Source organism: Eubalaena glacialis, chromosome 1 (genome assembly GCF_028564815.1).
Source record: "Eubalaena glacialis isolate mEubGla1 chromosome 1, mEubGla1.1.hap2.+ XY, whole genome shotgun sequence".
Classification (NCBI taxonomy): domain Eukaryota; kingdom Metazoa; phylum Chordata; class Mammalia; order Artiodactyla; family Balaenidae; genus Eubalaena; species Eubalaena glacialis.
In genome coordinates, this window is record NC_083716.1 from 240,100,021 (window position 1) to 240,118,542 (window position 18,522).

At 63.9% G+C, this 18,522-nt stretch overlaps 2 protein-coding genes across 10 annotated transcripts in view; both read left to right on the forward strand.

Annotated features, from left to right (window-relative positions):
• The window catches only part of CROCC2 (ciliary rootlet coiled-coil, rootletin family member 2), a 62,656-nt gene extending 54,766 nt beyond the window's left edge, over positions 1–7,890 (forward strand). The window contains 15 exon segments of the mRNA XM_061191501.1: positions 168–237; positions 240–297; positions 547–784; positions 987–1,040; positions 1,225–1,291; positions 1,818–1,906; positions 3,046–3,453; positions 3,926–3,994; positions 4,431–4,559; positions 4,614–4,726; positions 5,060–5,069; positions 5,461–5,640; positions 7,164–7,246; positions 7,652–7,724; positions 7,726–7,890. Coding sequence (XP_061047484.1) covers positions 168–237; positions 240–297; positions 547–784; positions 987–1,040; positions 1,225–1,291; positions 1,818–1,906; positions 3,046–3,453; positions 3,926–3,994; positions 4,431–4,559; positions 4,614–4,726; positions 5,060–5,069; positions 5,461–5,640; positions 7,164–7,246; positions 7,652–7,724; positions 7,726–7,890 — 1,806 coding nt within the window.
• A 3,879-nt stretch (positions 7,891–11,769) lies between these two features.
• The window catches only part of SNED1 (sushi, nidogen and EGF like domains 1), an 88,143-nt gene continuing 81,390 nt past the window's right edge, over positions 11,770–18,522 (forward strand). For all 9 annotated transcript variants that reach the window (XR_009700805.1, XM_061189157.1, XM_061189170.1 and 6 more), the window contains exon 1: positions 11,770–12,293. Coding sequence is in view for 8 of the 9 variants with exons in the window: in XM_061189157.1 (XP_061045140.1) it covers positions 12,081–12,293 (213 nt within the window). In the remaining variant the exon portion in view is untranslated. The remainder of the gene's footprint in view (positions 12,294–18,522) is intronic.

Below are 18,522 nucleotides of genomic sequence, written 5' to 3' on the forward strand. Positions count from 1 at the left end.
GTGGTTACATCGGAAACTGCCCGATCCCTGCACACGGCACTCAACCTGTTCTTGCTTCTTTACTTCCCAGCCACTGCACGTGGCCTGGGCAGACGCCAGGTGCCCCAGCCTCACCTGGGGCACACCCCCGGCCGTGCTTCCAGACGGCCTGTGCCTCGCTCCCCCAGAAGCACCTGGACACGCGGCACCAGGCCCTGGACGAGAGCAGGAGGCACAGGCAGGGCCTGGCCCAGAGGGGGCGCTGCTAGAGGAGCCGGTCGCCCCCCTGGAGCGCAGGCGCGGGAGGCCCTGCGGCAGGTGAGGGACCCCGGGGGGCAGGGCCCTGCCTTCCCTTTAGGAATCGCTCCCTCCGTGTGAAGGGAAGTCCAGGGAGACGCTGGAGGCAGGTGTCAGGCCTGGAGTCACCCAGACGCGTCCAACGGCCAGCTGACAGAGGGGAAACCGAGGCGGGAGGGGCACGGGGGAGTCAGAACCCCAAGGCCTCTCCCGGGTTTCCTGCTCCGCTGCGGGCGCCCCTACGACAGAGGCTGGACTGTGGACACGCAGCTCCGGGAAAAATAATCAGCCGAGCCTGGGTCTCAGCCTCAGGCCGGAGCGACCGGCCCACGCGCGGCCTCTGCCCGGCCCACGTGCTCCGGCGGCGGCGGCGGCGGCGGCGCAGGGAAGGGGCGGTGGGCGCAGCGCGCGGAGAGGCGTGTCCTGCGGGAGGAGCGGCCGCGCTGCGCCCCGGGCGGCCCGCCTGCAGGGGGAGCCCGCGGTGCACCGGCCCAGGTACCCGGATCCGGTGGATGGTCCCCGGAAGAGGGGGTGGGGGTGGAAGGGTGGTCCCTGGAGAGGTGGGGGTGGGGAGGCGGGGAATGGGGAGGGCCTTGCGGGCGTCCAGGCAGGGCCTGGAGGGGCGGGGAGGCACGGGCTTGGATGGGCTTCTGTGTCTCAACCGGCCAGTGGGAGTACGCCCGCCCTGGGCCTGTCCTCCCGCCTCCAAGCTCAGGGTCAGCCTGGCGTTGGCAGGTCACCCTGTGGACCTCCACAGCCCTCCGGTGATGTTACCCCAACTCTACCTCTGCTCTCCTCGGGGGAGGACCACAGGTCATGGCAAACACACACACGCACACACACACACACGCACACACACACACACGCCCCCGCGGCGTTGTTCCCAGTGTTTGAGAGTTCTGCCTGGAGCTGTGTGGCATTGGCACACTGGCTGCCTCTGGAGCCCAGATTCCCCTGTCCGTGGTGGAGATGGCCAAGGCTCAGCGGGTGCCCTGCAGATGGGGGCAATGGGAGGGTAGGTGTGGGCCCACACAACAGAGACCAGGAAGAGCGCCGGAAGCCCTGTCTCGTCACCCTTGCAGACCCAACACAGGCTGGGGTGCAAGACAGGGAACCAACCAAAGAGGCTGAATGAATGCAGGACAGGACAGGGCACGGGCCGGCCCAGAGATGGGCAGAAAGGATGAGAAAGGCAGGGAGGCCCAGGGGCCCGCTGGCCAGTGATTCTGACAGCTGAACTGTCCCCAGGCGTGAATGGACCATCTCCACGTATGGAACGGGTCAAAGTGGAGGTATTTGGGTTGAAATCAGGGGTTGGGGTCACCAGAGCATCTTCCTGGGGCCCAGGTTAACTGATGGGGAAACTGAGGCTAGTGAAAGGAAATGGCGTCCTTGGAACCAGGCAGAATGTCACCCAGGCCCCAGCCCCAGCTATGACTCTGCGGACCCACCCGGCAGGCCTGCCGTGTGCAGGGACCTCCCAGGTCACGTGGCCTGAGAGGTGGCTCCCTTGACCTCGACGTCCTGCCTCTGCCCTGTAGGAACAGGCACAGCCGTCCAGCTGACCCCGGCGGAGCGCACGGCTGGGCTCTGGGCCTGGGATTCTGATGCCCTCTCAGCACCCCCAGGGGTGGGCAGGACAGGGAGCCCAGAGGGAAGACAGACCATCGGGCAGTAGGTGGAAAGCCTGCGCTGGGCTGGTGACCAGGCACCCGAGGCGCCCGTCCCTTCAGGCTCAGTGTCCCCACCTGAGCGAGGGGGAAGCAGGAGTCCTGGCAGTGGGGAGAGCTAGGGGCTTAGTCCTGGACCCCAGAGCAGGGCAGCCTTCCCAAGGCCTCTCTGGGGCGAGGGCATGGTTGGGTCCTGCTGCCCAGGCGGCCTGGCAGGTGGTGGCCGGAGGCTGTGTGAGCACACCTGGGCAGAGGTCTCGCTGCCTGTCCCCTGGTGCCGGGAGCTGGACTCGTGTGCAGGCACAGGGACACGGCCTTGCCGGCGTGGCACGGATGACCGGGTACAGCTGCTGTCCCTCGCGCCGCAGCACTGCCCCTGGGCGGAGGTGTGGGTGGACCCCGCCGGCCCGGGCTCAGCTGTGTAAAGGGAACTGGGCCGAGAAGGGAGGGTTCGTCCCTCACAGCAGGTCCAGGCGGCAGTGTCCGGCCAGGGCTTCTCAGAGGGAGGTGGAGGGTCCGTGTTACATGGCTCAGCCCATGGACTTTGCAGGGGCCACCTCAGGCCCAGTGGACCCCTGAGCTTGTCGCTGTGCCATCTGCCTGCCAGGTCCTGCGCAGAATGGCTCTGTGCGGGGGCGGGGTTTGTCTGGGCAGTGCAGCCCAGGGCAGGAGGGCCCAGGCACCACAGGGGCCAGGCTTGGCCTCGCCAGCACACAGTCATGGCCACTGGGACGAGTGGTGAGGTGACAGTGCCCAGGGCTCTCAGACTTGGAAGGACAAAGATGCCGGGGGTGGGCGGGGTGCGTGTGGACACCAGCAAAGAGTGAAAAGGACAGGCTCAGGGCCGGAGAAGAGGCAGAGGCCACCGGCCACAGCAGGGGCAGGAAAGAGAGTGTTTCACTGTGTCAGGAGCAAAGGGCAGAACTAGGAGCAGTGGGGTCCCCACAGGGGGTGACGGCGGTGCCCCCCAACGCGGAGGGCAGGCTCCAGAGCAGACTGACCAACGCACCCCGAGGGAGGACAGCAAGGCCCCGCCCGGTGAGGAGCTGCCAGGCCTGGAGCCTCCAGGAGAGCGTCCACCTGGGTCACGTGTCCCCAGGCACATGGGGACACGTGTCCCGGGCAGGCCCTGGCCACCATGTGCACACGGTCCAGCTCAGGGGGGCTCGGGGACAGGACGGTTTTCCAGAGGGAAGTGGCCGGGTCAGTGGGGTGGCCACGGAAGGCAGGGACCCTGGGGACAGAACTGGGGTCAGGACGGAGGCACAGAGGCCAGCAGATCAGGACAGTCACTGAGAGCCAGCGGCCAGCTTGTCCACACAAGGCCCCCTGCCCTCTCACAAAGAAGGGTTGTCCAGCGGGCATGGTCACCAGGACCCTGCAGCTTCTCCCGAAGGGCAGGCCCAGTGCCAAGCTGGGGGAGCCGAGGGCTCCCGTGGCCGCTCGGGGTAGGGGGCCTGGGGGCTGGGAGGCCGAGATGGCACTGCCCCGGGCAGCAGAGCCAACCGTGGGTCCCTGGAGCCCAGATGGGGGAGGGGAGGAACAGCTAATGAGTTCCAGGAGGTCAGCTGTGAGGGGCCCGAAAACCCATAAACCCTTTATTGGTGTCTCAGGAGGGGAAACCCGGATATGGCCGTTTATTTACTTTGGATTTCACTTTTCTCTTCTCTTTTTAACATGCACGGCCAGGAGTGTAACTGGATTTTTAAAGAAACAGGACTTCCTTTCTCAGTGGAGGGGCACCCTTTGTTTTCCTCAGTCCTGAAGAAGAAAGGATCCCCTACTTCTGGAACACTCTGGCCACTGCCCCCGTCACTTTGCGCTCGAGACCGATCCTCCACGTCCCAGGGCCCCCCGAGAGACCAGGCCCTGTCCAGCCTGAGGGCGAGTGGGCAGCTCCAGAGGGGTCCGAAGCGAGGACAGGCCTGGGCCTCCAGCGGCTGGGGCTGGCCCTCTGACCACTGCCCCACCCGGCCCAGAGCCGGGGAAGTGGAGGGGTCTGGTTTGGGGCCCAGATTCCGATCCTGCCCCAGTGGCTGACGGGCCAGGCCTGCCCTGAGTGTCAGTTCCTTCCTCCAAAGGGACAATCCACAAGGGGGCAGAAAGGAGCCCCCAAACCTTCCCACCAAAAATGATTGTTTCGTTGGTCACCCAACATTCCTCCCCAGCTCTTCCCTCCCGTCCTGTGCCTGCGTGGTGAGGGTGGGGGCCAGGAAGGGGGCTGTGCTCAAGCGGCGGGCAGGTCCCAGGAAGACGGACTGTGGGGACAGGGACACAGAGGACACAGGCTGGTGGGACCTGGTCAGGGGGTGGTTGGGTCCTGTGAGCCGGCTGCAGGTGCTGAGGTGCAGGCGTGCCAGGATGCAGCGGGCAGAGGCTCCCTGAGGCTGGGAGCAGCGCTGCAGGGGCCTGGAGGTACCAGGAGATGCAGCTGGTCCAAAGCAGGACAGCAGCGTGACTGGTGGTCCCCCCTCGCTCTCACAGCAGCCCCACACGCTGGACGGCCCAGGCCACTGGGCATCCTGGCCAGGGAGCTCCCTCCCCCAACCCAGCCAGCTCTCAGGGGATCCAGAGCCCTTCCTGGGGGCACCCCACGTGCTCTCCAGGGACAAGGCTGGCCTGAGCTCACACCCCTGCCAGAGACCGTAGCAGGTCCTGCTCTTGCAGACAGAGCTGAGGAGGGAAGGGGACAACATGAGGGCGGGGGCCGAGAAGGAGCCGCTGGACCATACCCTGAGCCGCCTGCACCAGGAAGCGGACAGGGCCCTGAGGCAAAACCAGCCGGGCTCCACGCGCCCCCGTCTTGGGAGTGGGCCGGGGCCCGGGGCTGGGGGTGTCCAGGTGGGTGTGGGTGCCAGTGCTTCTGTCTCATGTGCGTGCGCTTGGACACACAGATGCACACGCCCAGATGGGAAGGGCGGGCTGGACCACTCCCACACAGAACAGGTGCGGAGACGCAGCCCCAGACAACAAAGGGGTCCACCAGGGCGACACCTCAGGTCTCAGGGCTCCATGGGCCCCGTGGGAGTGGGGGGACCATCAGGGGGCCGTGAGCCAGTGCACGGACCAGAGAGGGAGGAGTGTGGGAAACACGGGGCCAGGCAGGCCTGCAGGCAGGTCCAGGCGCTGCTCCCGTGTGTTTGGGGGTATCTCCCCTTCCACCACTGGACAGACCCTCTGTCGCCAGACAAGGAATTGGCAAGCGGGGGTGGGGGCAAGAATCAGCCTGCGATGCCTCGGGGACCCACGGTCCAGCCAAGTGGAAACTAGGATGCCATTAAAACAGATGTAAGGCTCACCTTGCCGGCCTGTGGGTGGGGCTCCGGAGCAGACAAGGCCGAATGTGTTTACCAAACCCTCAGCTCACCTTCTGGTCCTGGCCAGGCCCCGGGCCCCAGCAGAGGGCAGCCGGGCCAACTGGGGGTCCCCAGTGGAGGGCTGGACGCGCCTGCCCCGGGACTCCGCGCAGCCCTGGGTGGGCAGGCCACAGTGAGGTGCCTGGGGTCTCCCCTAGGTCCAGAAGGCGGAGCTGGAGCAGGCCTACACCCAGCGGCTCCAGGAGCCGGCCACCCAGCACCAGCGAGACCTGGCAGCGGAGGCCGAGCGGCTGCACGGTGCCCAAGTACAGGCCGCACAGGCCCTGGCGTCCCGAGAGAGGACCCACTGGCAGCGGGTGAAGGTGCTGGAGAAGCAGGTGGGCGGGGACCCAGCGCCCGGCGGGGGTGCAGAGGGAGGGGAGGGTCCCTGTGCCCGCCTGGCCCCAGCCCGAGGTCCTCCAGCAGCGCTACTGCCCGGTGGGCTCCAGGCCACCCCCAGGGGCCCCCAAAGTACCCTCCGTCACTCCCACACCTCACTGAGGGGCGGAGGGGGATTCTGGGGCGGGTCACAACCCTCTCCGTGCCGCCATCGCCCCCCCATAAAGAGGGGTGAGGACAGTCCCTCAGCCGGTGGTTGCTGGGTGTGAAGTGTCCAGATAGTGCCTGGCGCACGGCAGTCCTAGTGGCGGTGGCCCCTGCACTGTCCTGCAGTCAGCGATAGGGGGCAGCAGCGTACGGGGGCAAGGGGCAGTAACAAAGCAGGACAGAGCCTTGAGCGTGTGCCTGTGCTGACCACACCCCCCACACGCATGCATGTGCACACACACACACACACAGAGACACACATGTTCATGCATGCACACACACACAGACACATGCATGCGTGCACACAGACACACACAGACACACACGTGCACGCGCACGCACAGACACGTGCACACGTGCACGCGCGCACAGACACACACAGACACGTGCACACATGCACGCGCGCACAGACACACCTACACAGACACGTGCACGCGCGCACAAGACAGACACACACGTGCACGCGCACGCACAGACACGTGCACACGTGCACACGCGCAGACACACACAGACACGTGCATGCACACACGCACACAGACACACCTACACAGACACATGCATGCGTGCACACAGACACACCCACACACACGTGCATGCGCACAGCACAGACACGTGCACACAGACACGTGCACGCACGCACAGACACACACAGACACGTGCACACATGCACGCGCGCACAGACACACCTACACAGACACGTGCACACGCGCACAAGACAGACACACACGTGCACGCGCACGCACAGACACGTGCACACGTGCACGCACGCACACAGACACACACAGACACACACGTGCATGCGCACACGCACACAGACACACACAGACACACACGTGCACGCGCACATACACAGACATGCCAGCAGGGGCTGCCCCGCGGGCTCCGAGCTCTCTGCCTCGGGGGAGCTGCTCAATGAGGGAACAGAGGAGGCAACTGAGACCCAGAGACATAAAGTGACGGCCCCCTGACACGCTGAGTTAGTGTCCCTGACCCTCCAAGCCACGTTTGCTCAATTTATAAGCCCAGGAGCATTATTTCCTCATCATTCTGAGTGTGTTCACGGCTGAGTGGAAGGAGGTCCACCCACTGTGGGTGGTGGTCACCCCGGTCCCTAAGACCCCACGGGTGGGTGACCCTGATCAGAGGCGGGACCCTGCACGCGCCGTCTGGCCTCTGGTGAGTCTGTCTGTCTGCCGGGGTTTCTCTCCGCGCACACCGCCCGCCTCGGGAGCCCGACTGGGGCCTCCCAGCCCTTCCGGTCACGGAGCTCAGCCACGGGGCCCGCCGCCCGCCTGAGCTCCTGCCCTGTCCCCAGGTGGCCAGCCTGAAGGGGCAGCTGGACCAGGAAGTGCAGCAGCGGCGACGAGCCCGCCTCGGCCAGGCCTTCCGGGCCAAGAAGTGAGCCCGGCTCCCGACCCCTGGGTGGCCCGGCTGCCACTGCCCCGACCGGCCCGGCAGCAGAAGCGCTGCTGGGGAAGCGACGCCTCGTGCTGCTCAGCCGGGGGGGCCGAGCTCGAGGGGCACCGGGCCAGGGAAGCCACCACCCGCGCCGGGAGTCAGTGGGTACCCTCTGATCCCCTGACCACAGAGCTCCCCCAGCCCTTGGGACCCCGGCCTCCGGCTGGCGTGGCCGGAGCTCCGGGGCCGCTGCTCTCCGACGCGCCCCTCCCCAGCCGCACGGAGCCTCCCCGTGGCCGGCATCGGCCCTGGCACCGATGCGGATGTGCTGACCCGGCCAGACCCCGGCGGCCAGGCCCCAGCAGGCCAGCTTCCGCAGCCACAGGCTGCATTCCGTGCCCTCAGCTCTGTAAACATGGGGAAACACGTGGAAAACATTTCCACCAACTGGAGCCAAAATCATAATGTCCCGAAGGGCCCAACTACCACATCCCTGCGCACAGAGGCGGCAGGACCTCCGTATCCAGGAACTGCAGGGCCGTCACGGTGGCAGGTGGCTGCAAGTGACTCAGAATCCAGTCCCCCCACCGCGCTTCCCGCGCCCCCGCACCCCCCCCCCACCCCGTGACTCACTGCCCGTGTGAGAGGCATCAGGGTGTAAACGTTAAAGTTGTTAGAGAACCACCCACTTTCCCAGCCTATAAACTCTGGGAAAATTCCTGCGGGAATCCAGCCCTGGTTGCCACGGAGACCGAGGCAGCCATCTTAGGCCGATGCCTGGTTCACCTGTTAGCATTTTCTCTCTTTTCCCCCTATGAACACTGGTCAGAGTGATTTGTTTCCTCTCCAAATGGTCTCTTTTGTAAGTGACGTGTTTACAACATCTGCGGGGCACCAACCTGCACAGTAAATTCCTGCGTCCACAGGTGCTAGCCGCCGCCCCAAAGCACCTCCTCCCTCCAGGACTCATGGGGGTGAGAAGGGCCAAAGCTCCTGGAGCCCACCCATTCCAATCACGATCCCGCACTTAAAACAGGCTGTCCTGTCAGGCCTTCCTTTCTGACTGAACCTAGTAACGGAGTTGCCATATGTTGTGAACTGCACAAAAAATAGGTTTCATTCTGCCTGTCAGCTCTGCCTGATTATTGGTGGCTGTGTTGAGAAGGATTCTGAAGTTCAGCCCAGACTCAGAGGGGAAGAGCATGGTGACCCATTAACAACGCTGCTCTGGGCAAAGGAGGCGTTAGTGGTGGTGTTCGCACCCAGATATTCACCAGCTTGCAGCGGCCCATTGGAACGCATAGCAACCCAGCGGCTGCCCCCCACCGTTGGAGAGCATGGTACAGACAGGAAGGGTAGGGCCGTGAGACACACACAGCTCTGATGCTCGGGGCCTGGCATTTAGTAGGCAAGTCCCTTCCCTTCCTCCCCGACCCGGCGACCCGGTGGGCAGCTACCTTGTGGAGGAAGGACCTGAGGGTTGGCGGGTGGGGAGGAAGGACCCGGAAGCTGGAGATTGACACTTGGAAAGTGTCAACACTTGCCTCTCTGCGGTGGCCACTGGCATCTCAGCGTCCCATCTTTGGGACTGAATCTCCCAGCACAGAGGAGGTGCCTAGTAAATGCGCACAAATGAAAGAGGAATACACCCCAGATGCAAAAGGGGTAGGAAAGATTTCTCAACATTGAAATGAGAGCCACGCACTATTTGACCAATGTTCTTGCTGGCGATTTCTGGACCCTCCTTGCCCAGACTGCTCCCGGGAGACGTAAGATTTTTTATATTTCAATGAAAGTTCAATCAATGTAGGAGACGCTGTTTTTACTTGTTCAACATAAAGTTGTATACTTAGGAAAAAGGATTTTTCTGATGGAGATAAACTGCTGTTTTCTTAAACATTTCCAATGGTGAGCGTGTGGCTTCCGTGTGAGAGTCTTATGGTCGCCCGCACCCACGTGTGGACAGCCGTGTACCCTGAACCAGGGCCCCCCATCTCTGCCGCAGTGAACCAGCTGCACCAAGACCCCGTCCATCCTTACGGTGTAGTGACCACGCCAGGTGGGCCTCCGCAGGAGCCGGATCCTACCTGCCCCTCCAGGCCCTGTGACCTCCTGACCTCATTCCCGGAGCAGGTAGGGGGTCTCCCTGAGGTTTCACCTACGTGGAAGCCCCAGGTGCGCGGGGCGGGCGGGAAGGAGAGAGAGTGGGAGGGGGGTGCAGCCAGCCAGCCTCCGCCACCAGCAGCCCTGCTGGAGCCCCCGTCCCAGCCCTGCAGGGACCAGCCGGCCAGGCCAGGTTCGGTGGGGGAGACACTCCCCACCTTGGCCGGCACGGGGTCCTGGGGCTTACCGAGGTCTGCTCCGGGGCTCCCCATCTAAATTGCATACACACTCAGGCCCTAAATTAAAATGTCACAGGCCTGTTGGGGAGTCTCGGGTTTCCTGGCCGCGGAACACGAGCCTGCTTGATAAAACGATTTTGGTTTTGATAAATGTGGACTTTCTGTGGCCAAGACAAAGGCACCCTTGAGTCTGGAGGGGAACCTGAAACAGCACATTGCTGAAAAGTATTTCCTGATAATATTTTTAGCACCTGGAAAAAAAATTTTTTTTCTTTTTCGCCTGTGGAGTTGTGTGTGTGTGTGTGTGTGTGTGTGTGTGTGTGTGTGTGTTTGAATGTAATGCCCAGCATGGTGGGGCCTCCTGTTAACCCCCGGTCTCCCAAATGGGACTGCAAATGGCCCAGGGTGAGGGCCGTGGAGGGTCAGCAGGCCTGTGCCTGGAAACGCACAGCCTCGCTGGGGTCGCGACCCAAGGTCTGCCTGCTGAGCGCCACTGTGTGCCCAGGGCACAGGCCCCTGGGGCAGCCCTGCCCCCTACAGGCCCCCAGGTGGATCCAAAACTTAGCCCAGAAGTGAGCCTTTACTAGGGTCCCCTGAGGCATGTGCTCAGGAGAAGGTCAGCAGTGCCCTGGAGGGACCTCCTCGGCCTAGGCGGCCTACCCAGAAGAGGAAAGTGCAGCTGGGGGGAGGATAGGGCGTGTGCCCCCTCCCACCCCCTGCAGGAGGTGGGCCAGTCCATGAGGGGGTCAGAGGTCAGCCTGGACAACCCACCGCCCCACCCCCGTGGTTTGGTGCAAGCTGGGAGGTTCTGCCCCTTCTCCCTGTCAGGGAGGGGCCACCTGCCCTCCCCCCTGAGGAAACAAACAGGAGAGGGCTTTCCCCTGGGCCCCAAACCCACGGCACAGACAGCAGAGGGCTGCCAGGTTCCCACAGAAAACCCACAGATGGAAAAGCACGTCCTCCTGGGTTCCCACCAAGGTAACCAGCCTGCTGGCAGCTCTACCCTCCGGGCTGCACTGCGGGGGGCCGTGTCCTGACCCCACCGGGACTTTGCCAGCGAGGCTCACGAGGGACCCTCCCTGTCCAAGGAGGGCGAGGCTGCCACACCCCTCCTCCGACCTTGGCCATGACTTGACCTCTGTGCTGCAGCCTGGCTCAGGGCTTCCCACCACCTCCCCACTCAGCATCTGAGCCAGCGGGGTGCCAGGCTTGACTTGTCCTCACGAATCAGCCCCCACCAGCACCCGAGAGCAGAGAAGGTGGAGAGCCCCGGGGGTCGGGCCCTGCACTGGGCCTAGGGACCAGAGGTGGCCAGATGCTGGCCCCCTGTGGAGGACAAACACTCAGAGTCTGACTCTGAGGACAAGGTCCTGCGGCAGGAGAAGGGTTGCGATGGCCACAGGCTGGAGACACAGAATCTGAGTTGTGGGCACTCGAGGGCCTGCTCCCACCCACGGGGCATCTGTCCACTTGCCCCCAGGCCGGCGTGGACCAGCCTCCCCGACGGAAGGCTGCTTTACCCGGGAGTTGGCCCCAGATTCTCTTGCTGTGAGGTTTCCTTAGGCCCCCAAATCATCTCCCCCAGCATTTCTCCTGATGTGGCCATGCAGGGCAGAAACTTTGCTTAATGCCCTGAAGTCGCCCAGGCCAGAGTCCTCCTCACATAAAACCAGACGGCAAGCCTCAGAGCTGGGTGGGCAGCATGAGGCTGGCCTCTGGCCACTTCCAGAAGGGTTCATCCGAGCACCACTCGGGGTGGCCCCCGACCGACGACACGCTGGCAGGAGGGTGACCTGGTCCCCTGGGCGACAGGGGCCTGAAAGGACACCCAGGAAGCCTGCCCCCAGGCCCAACAACTCACGCAGGCCTGAGGGTCTGTCCTGGAACTGCTTTGTGGACAAGGCACCGCCTCTGGGCCGGCCCCACACGGGCAGCTGGGGACCCACGGAGGAGGAGGAAGAGGATGGCCCCGGCCGCAGGGCACGCCCGCAAAGCCCTCTCCTCGCCGGCCAGGTCACCTCCGGGGGGCGCGGGGCCGTCGGCTGGGCCTCCCGTCCCGCTTGGCGCTTTAAGAGCCGCCTAATTTGCATGGCCCGGCCCGGCCCCGCCCAGGCCCGAGTGACCGCCCGGTTGGATATTTAAATCGCGGCCGCAGGGGCGGGTCCGGCTCCGAACGCGGTCCCGCCCGGCGCCTTCCTCAGCGAGAGGCGACCGGAGCGCGGCCCGGCCGAGCGGGAGCGGGACTCCGGGGTCCACCAACGGCGCGGCCGCGCTGCCCGCACGCCCGGCCGGCCGGCCCTGCGGGCCACTCCCGACCGCGGCCTCGCTCCTGCCCCGCGGTGACCGCAAGCCCCGCTCCGTCCCCCTGCGGCCCTTCCTCGTCGCCTGTCCGTCCCCGCTGTGTCTTCGCTGTGTCCCCCGCTCCGTCCTTCTCTGTCCCCGTTCCGTCCCGCTGTGTACCCCGCTCCGTCCCCGCCCGCCGACCCCCGGCGATGCCGCGCGGCGCCACCTGGGCGCTGCTCCTGGCCGCGGCCCTGGGGCTCGGGGCGCGCGGCGTGCGCGGCGCGGTGGCCCTCGCCGACTTCTACCCGTTCGGCGCGGAGCGCGGCGACGCCGTCACCCCCAAGCAGGACGACGGCGGCTCTGGGCTGCGGCCGCTCTCCGTGCTCTTCCCGTTCTTCGGCGCCGAGCACTCCGGCCTCTACGTGAGTAACCCGAGCCCGCGGGGGGCGCCAGGGAGGGTGCTGCGCCCCGGCCGCTGCCCGCCGCCCCGAGTCCCGCCGCCGCCGCCAGCAACTTGGCACCGTGGCGGCCAGAGGTGGAATGAGGACAGCGCTTCCTCCCTCCGGCGGCCAAGGCCGGACAGCGGCCCGCGGGAGCGGCGGGCGGGGTTGGGGGCCCGAGCTGCGGCCCGGCCACCTTGGCGAGTGGAGCGGGGCGCGCCCGGCCCTGGCCCCTGCCCCTGCCGGACCGCCTGGGGCTTGGGCTGCGGGCACTGAGCCGTCTGCCCCTGCTGGGCCCAGCGCAGCGGGGTGAGGGGAGGCCTGCCCCGTCCCGCCCCGTCCCGGTTCCTTCACGGACAGCAGTGTGACAGCAGGCGGGTGCTTCCTGGGTCCTCAGTTTCCCGAGTGGGGCTCCTGGCTCCTTCAGTTCCTCATTTGGCCTGCCAAGGTCTCAGCCCCTCCCAGGGCCACAGGGGCCCGCCCCCAGTTGACACCTGAGGCCCACTTGCTGGAGGCTGGGATGCGCCCAGACTTTCAGGGGTGCTGTGGGAGACTCAGCAAGCTGGTCCTCTCTGAGCCACCCCTTCCCTCTCCCTCTCCTCCTGAGCCTGGGGGCTGGCCACTCAGGCCCGGACCTTCAAACAGGGCTCCCAGAGGGAGCTCAGGAGAGTGGGGACAGCTCAGGCTGAAGGACAACAGAGCCGCTCCCGGGGGGACCCGGGGCCACTGAGGGAAGGCAATGTCGCGCCTCATCGCTGCGTCCAGCATTTGCTGGGGGGCACCGTGCGCTGTCCCCTGAATCCCAGCTAGAAAAGTGCTGGCACCCTGTACCTCCAACACCATCGCCCCGCCCTCTGTCACTTCCAGCACCACCTCCACCTCCCCCCTCCTCCGCCATCAGCACCGGTGCCTGCACTGCCAGCTCCCGCATCAGCCCTGTCACCTCCCCCGTCAACACTGCCTCTCTCCACTCGACCCCAGCGCGGCTGCCAGCATCACTAGCTACCCTCCCACCACAGCCCTTCCATTGCCAGCGGTGGGAGGGGCAGCCGTTCTCTCTGTAGGTGCCACCCAGTGCAAGTTCCCCCGGGCCAGGACTTGGACAGAGGGGCAGGCTGACTTCCGGAAGTATGGGGCGGGGGGCAGAGCTGTGCTCAGGGTCTTCGGGAGCCAGGGAGGCCCATACATCCTAGAAGGGGGAGGGCCAGGCTCAACCTCCTCACTCCAGGTCACAGGTGAAAATATCATTAAAAGGCTGACCCTCTCAACAGCCTCACCAAAAACATCTGCCCCTGCCAAAGCAGCTGGAGACGCGGTTCTAAAGTGGAGCGATGTGCTAGCAAAGCAACGGTTTCATCCGAAAGCAGCACATGGTTCCTCACAAAACCTATGTCTCCGTAAGAGCTCTTTCCTGAAAAAAGCTATTGTCCGACAGACACCTGCCCATGGGGACTTAGTGAGCCCACTTCACCTCTCTTTGCTCAGGAGGAAAGACAGTGGAAATCTTGAGGGCCCAGGACACCTTGCCTGAAATAACTGCCAGGGCTCTGTGGTCGAGGAGGGAGCAGGGCGGAGGGTCAGAAATGAAGCCAGTTAGAGAAGAGAAGGCATTTATTCCGAAGCAAGTGGGTCAGACCGGTGCCTCCCAGCCCGCCCAGCCGAGAGGATGCTTCCCTGCATGCCCCTGTCTCTGACCCTCGTCCAGCCGGGCGCGGCGTCAGCCAGCCCCGAGCCCAGGTGCCTGCATCCGGCTGAGTGAGAACCCTCCAGGGCTGGACACCCCGCCCCGGCCTCTGCCCCCTAGTCCCCGGCCCGATGCCCGGCCAAGAGCAGGCTTGTGGAGTGAATGGATGCACGGGTGAGTGAATGGAGGCCTCGCCGTGACCCTGCGTGAAGATCAGTGCTTTCTGATCAGAATCGACCCTGGCAAGGACTCAGTCCTGCCGCGTGCGGGGTGGCTCCCTTTCTAGAAAGCCCCATCGTTTTGCTTCTTTCTCACGCCGTAGCAGCCGTATGTGGTAACTTGTGAGGCTCTGAAACTTGTTGAGAGTCCCTTCTGAACACAGACCAGGCCGGCCCTGCTGGTGGGCGTGGAGCGCGGCAGCTGGGAGGGAACTTCCTTGCAGGGGAAAAAAGCTGGACAAGTTCACAGGTAGAGACGGCAGCTGTGCTGTGGCCTGCAGGCCCGGCCGAGGTGCAGCGTCCGCCCGGGGCGGCCATGGGGACTGAGAGGCCGTGAGCCTGGCCAGCGGTGGTGAGGAGCCCCCGTTTCCCTGCAGAAGCCCCCAGGTGCAGCCCCCGCCAAGGGTAGGGCCTGGGGGCTACAGAGGAAGATCTTGGTTTATTTGGCATCAGGAGCCCCAACTGGCAACCCCAGGGAGCGCTTCTGCTCCTTCATCGGGGAAGGAGTGCCAGGTGGGCAGTGTCTGCGAAGGTGCCGGGCACCCTGAGAGGGTCCACACGTCTGTTACGAGGGTGCAGTGGCCGAGACATGGGTGCGGGGTCTGCCGGCTGTGTCTCCAAGGCTGAGCTGCTGGGGGTGGTGCACAGCGTGGTACCCGCCTTGGTGTGCCCTCCATCCTTCCCCCGCAGAGCCTCTTCCAGCCCCTGCTGGCCCCTCACGCACGGTGCTGCGACACCCTTGACCTCTGAATCCTGGGGACTCTTCCTTGTCCAGGTCTTTTGGAGCACCTTGGGGCCAGTCACGGAGAGCCCTGAGTGGGAAACAGGAAGGGTGTGGGCCCGGGGCGGGCAGTGGCACCTCCGAGCCCGGGGGAAGACATGTTGACAGTTGATTTGACCTGCGCCCTGGCCAGCAGCCCCTCTCTCTAGTGTCCCAGGCAAGGCTGGCTCCACACCTGGTGTCTGCTCATCCGCTGACATCCCCACCAGGGGCACAGTCCCCGCCCAGCCTCTCCCAGACCGACCGCCCAGGGGAGGTCCGCAGGCGGCCCGGGACCGGTGGTTGGTTGCTTCCTCCGAGAGCCCCGGCTTCCCGACCTGTGCAGGCCGTGGCACATTTCCAACCAAGACAGTCAGCTGGCTGGCCACCAGCTCCGAGCCATCTGGAAAACCCACCCTGACCCACAGGACAAAACCAGTGAGACGGAGGCAGGCTTGGCAGTGGAGCTCGGCTTTTCTGACCTGAGGAAGCCCCCGCAGAAACGCACGAGCCCCCTGGCTGGGAGGAGAGGCTGCAGCCCCCGGGGGGCAGACAGGGTCCTGGGCAGGCCCCTCCCCATGCTCCCTTCCTGCTGGGACCTGGGGAGGAGCGGGGCAGAAGCAAGGGAATCGGGAGGTGAAGGTGGAGGTGGGCAGGGGTCGAGGGAGGGTCCTGGGGTGGCCTGGCAGCCCCACGTGGTGGGAGAGCGCTGGGGCGAGATCCAGGGCTGGCCCCTCGGCCTGGACCTCCCGGCGGCCCGACAGAGGGCAGGCAGTGCAGTCCTCCGCTGCCCAGAGAGGAAAGTGGGCCTCAGATTCAGGCCCAGGGGCCTCGGGACTCCTGCGTCCCGCTGCCTCCTTGCCATTCCACCCCGGCCGTAGTGCGGCCCAGATAGAAGTCCTGCTTCCTCGGCCACCCTGGGAGCTCCCCTGAGAACCCCCCCTCGTTCCCACGTGGTCAGAGCAGGCAGCTGGGCCTGCAGCCCTGCCTTGGAAACACTCCCACTTCCCAGAGCGGCCACCCCGCTGGCCTGGGCGCGTGCGGCACCTCCTCGTGGGCCTCCGGCTCCTGGCCCGGCCCCTCCAGCCTGTCCGTGGGGCGGCCGAGGGAGCCTTGCCCAGTGCGAGTGAGACCTTGCCTTTTTCTCCTGCCCTTACCTGCCCCCTGGCCTTGAGGCTGGGCGGTCTGGCCCCGTGTACCTGTGCCCCCCCCCGGTCCCCTGCCAGCCCCCCCAGCTCCCTCTACTCCAGCCATACAGAACAGGTCACCCTCAGCCACTGTGCTTGCTGCCAGCTCGGGGCCCCTCCCAGGACAGGCAGGTCTCCTCCCCTGAACAGGCCCCGCTCCCCCAGCCTGGTCCCTGCTCTCCCCGCGTGTCGCTTCTGACCCCACCTCAGTTGTTTACCCTGCACGGGGCATGTGCCCCGCAAGGCACATCGGTACACGGTCATGGCACCCACGTGTGTTTGACTGTATTTAGACATCATGATGGGGGATGTGGACGCAGGTGTGTAGGTGCGTCTGCCCACAGAGGGAAATGCAAAGCAGCGACACCTTAGCAGCCGTGAGCAGTCCTCAGGCTCAAATCCTGGTTCCCAAACACCAGTCGCCACTGAAAGGAACTGGGGCTCTTTGGAGATTATACGGCCACAGCAGGAAAAGAAGAAAATGAGCTTGGGAAAGCTTGTGCCAGAAAGTAATAGAGTGATCAAAGAATGATCGAGATGTGGCAAAAGGACACAGAGGCCATCCGAAAGGGGCTCTCGCTGGCCATGGCTGGACAAGTGAAGCATTAAATTAGTGGTAGTAACAGACTTCAATCCCTTAAGGAAAGGGGAGCCAGTGAGTTCACGCCAATACGAGTATAAATACATGATTAAATGTATAAACGAGGGAGAAAGTGGTACCGATCGCACTGCCTCGGTGCTGAGTGTCCTGCCCCGGGTAACCGTGTGTGTTCTCAGGAGAGAATGTCCTTGCTCAGGGGAATACACACTAGAGGGCTCAGTGGGTAAAGGGTCATCATTTCTGCAGGGTACTCTCAAGTGGTTCAGGAAACATCTGTGTAGAAGGAGAGAGAGCATGATGAAGCAAATGGGGCAGAATCCTAGCATTTGGTGAATGTGGATCAAAAGTATGAGGAGTGCCTTGCAATTTTTCTATAAGTTTGACATTCTGTCAAAACATAACATAACCTCTAGGGAATGCCTTCTGGCGGGAACACCCGGAGCCCCGGGCACACACCTGGCCACCCTCACTGGGAAGCCAGCCTGGCCGGCTGGGAAGGACTCAGGTGTCCCCCTCCTCAGCTCTCAGGGGCTGTGTGAAGCTAGAAATGACCAGCTCGCCACAGCGTGCCTCCAGGACAACCCACTGTTCACTCACCATTGACTTATTTGCTAATTCATTTAGTCACACATTCATCCCGAAACCTGGATGGAGCCCTAGCTCTGGGTCAAGGAGTGGGCACGCACCAGCAGCAGTGTTTTATTTTTAGTCTTAAAATTTTGTCTCTTTTGTTCACGGTGCTCTCCCAGCCTCTGGAAGAGAGCTAGCTTGTAGAAGCAGCTCCGTAAATGTCGGCTGTTCATCTTCTGATTGTTGGGATAATACGCCCATAATTCCATCTTCCCAAACAAGCACTCTGAACGTTTTGGCGACATCCTTCCTGATGCGTTTTCAAGCGCGTTTGGGGCTGCCATTTCATACAAATTTCCATTTTGCATATTTCGTTCAATGTTTTGCTGTGAGCATTTTCCAATTCCTTAAATTTTCTGTGAAAAATGTGCTTTTTGGTGACAGTATAATATTCCGTGCTATGGCTATACCATAATTCTTTTAAGCAGTCACAGCTTGTGGGCTGTGTGGGTGGCTTCAGTGTCTCCCGGGATGCTCTGGTGCACATCCATCCTACACACATCTTTGTCCCCGCAGGTCTTTTGTTCTTTCCGTTCCTCACAGTAAGTTCCTCCAAGGGGGCTGGCTGGGTCCCAAGGAATGTGCTTTTCAGGGCTGTCTCCCTACTGCCCCCTGCTGCCCAGAGGGCGTCCTTATTTACACCCTCCTCTGCTGGGGGAAGGGGGCCTCCTCAGCTGACCTGAGTCAGCCTGGAGGGCACAGCTTCCGGCCCGCCAGCAGCTTCCCGGCCAAACAGGGTACCTGTGGTCCAGTCGACGATGGGGTGGGGACAGTGGGCAGGCCCAGGGACAGAACAAGCTGGAGGGGCCTGGGCCCCAGTGGACACTGCTCCCATGGCTCTGAACCCAGGTGGCTGGAGGGGGCTGCCCAGCTCGTTCCCTCCCCACCGCTCCCCACCGCTCCCCACCCTGACCCCATACCTCCCCACAGGGGGTCCAGCCTCAGAGCCTCAACAGCCATAAACTGGCTGTTTACACACTGGGGCAAGTCCTTCATTAAATGCCTGCTGTGTGCGAAGCATTACCCTGCTCCCCAGCCCGAGGACTCGGCTCGGGCGGAAGTCTGAGTGCTGGGGGCTGAGTCCAGGGTGGGAGGAGTGGGCACCGTGTCTGGGTACAGGTCCCAGGACCA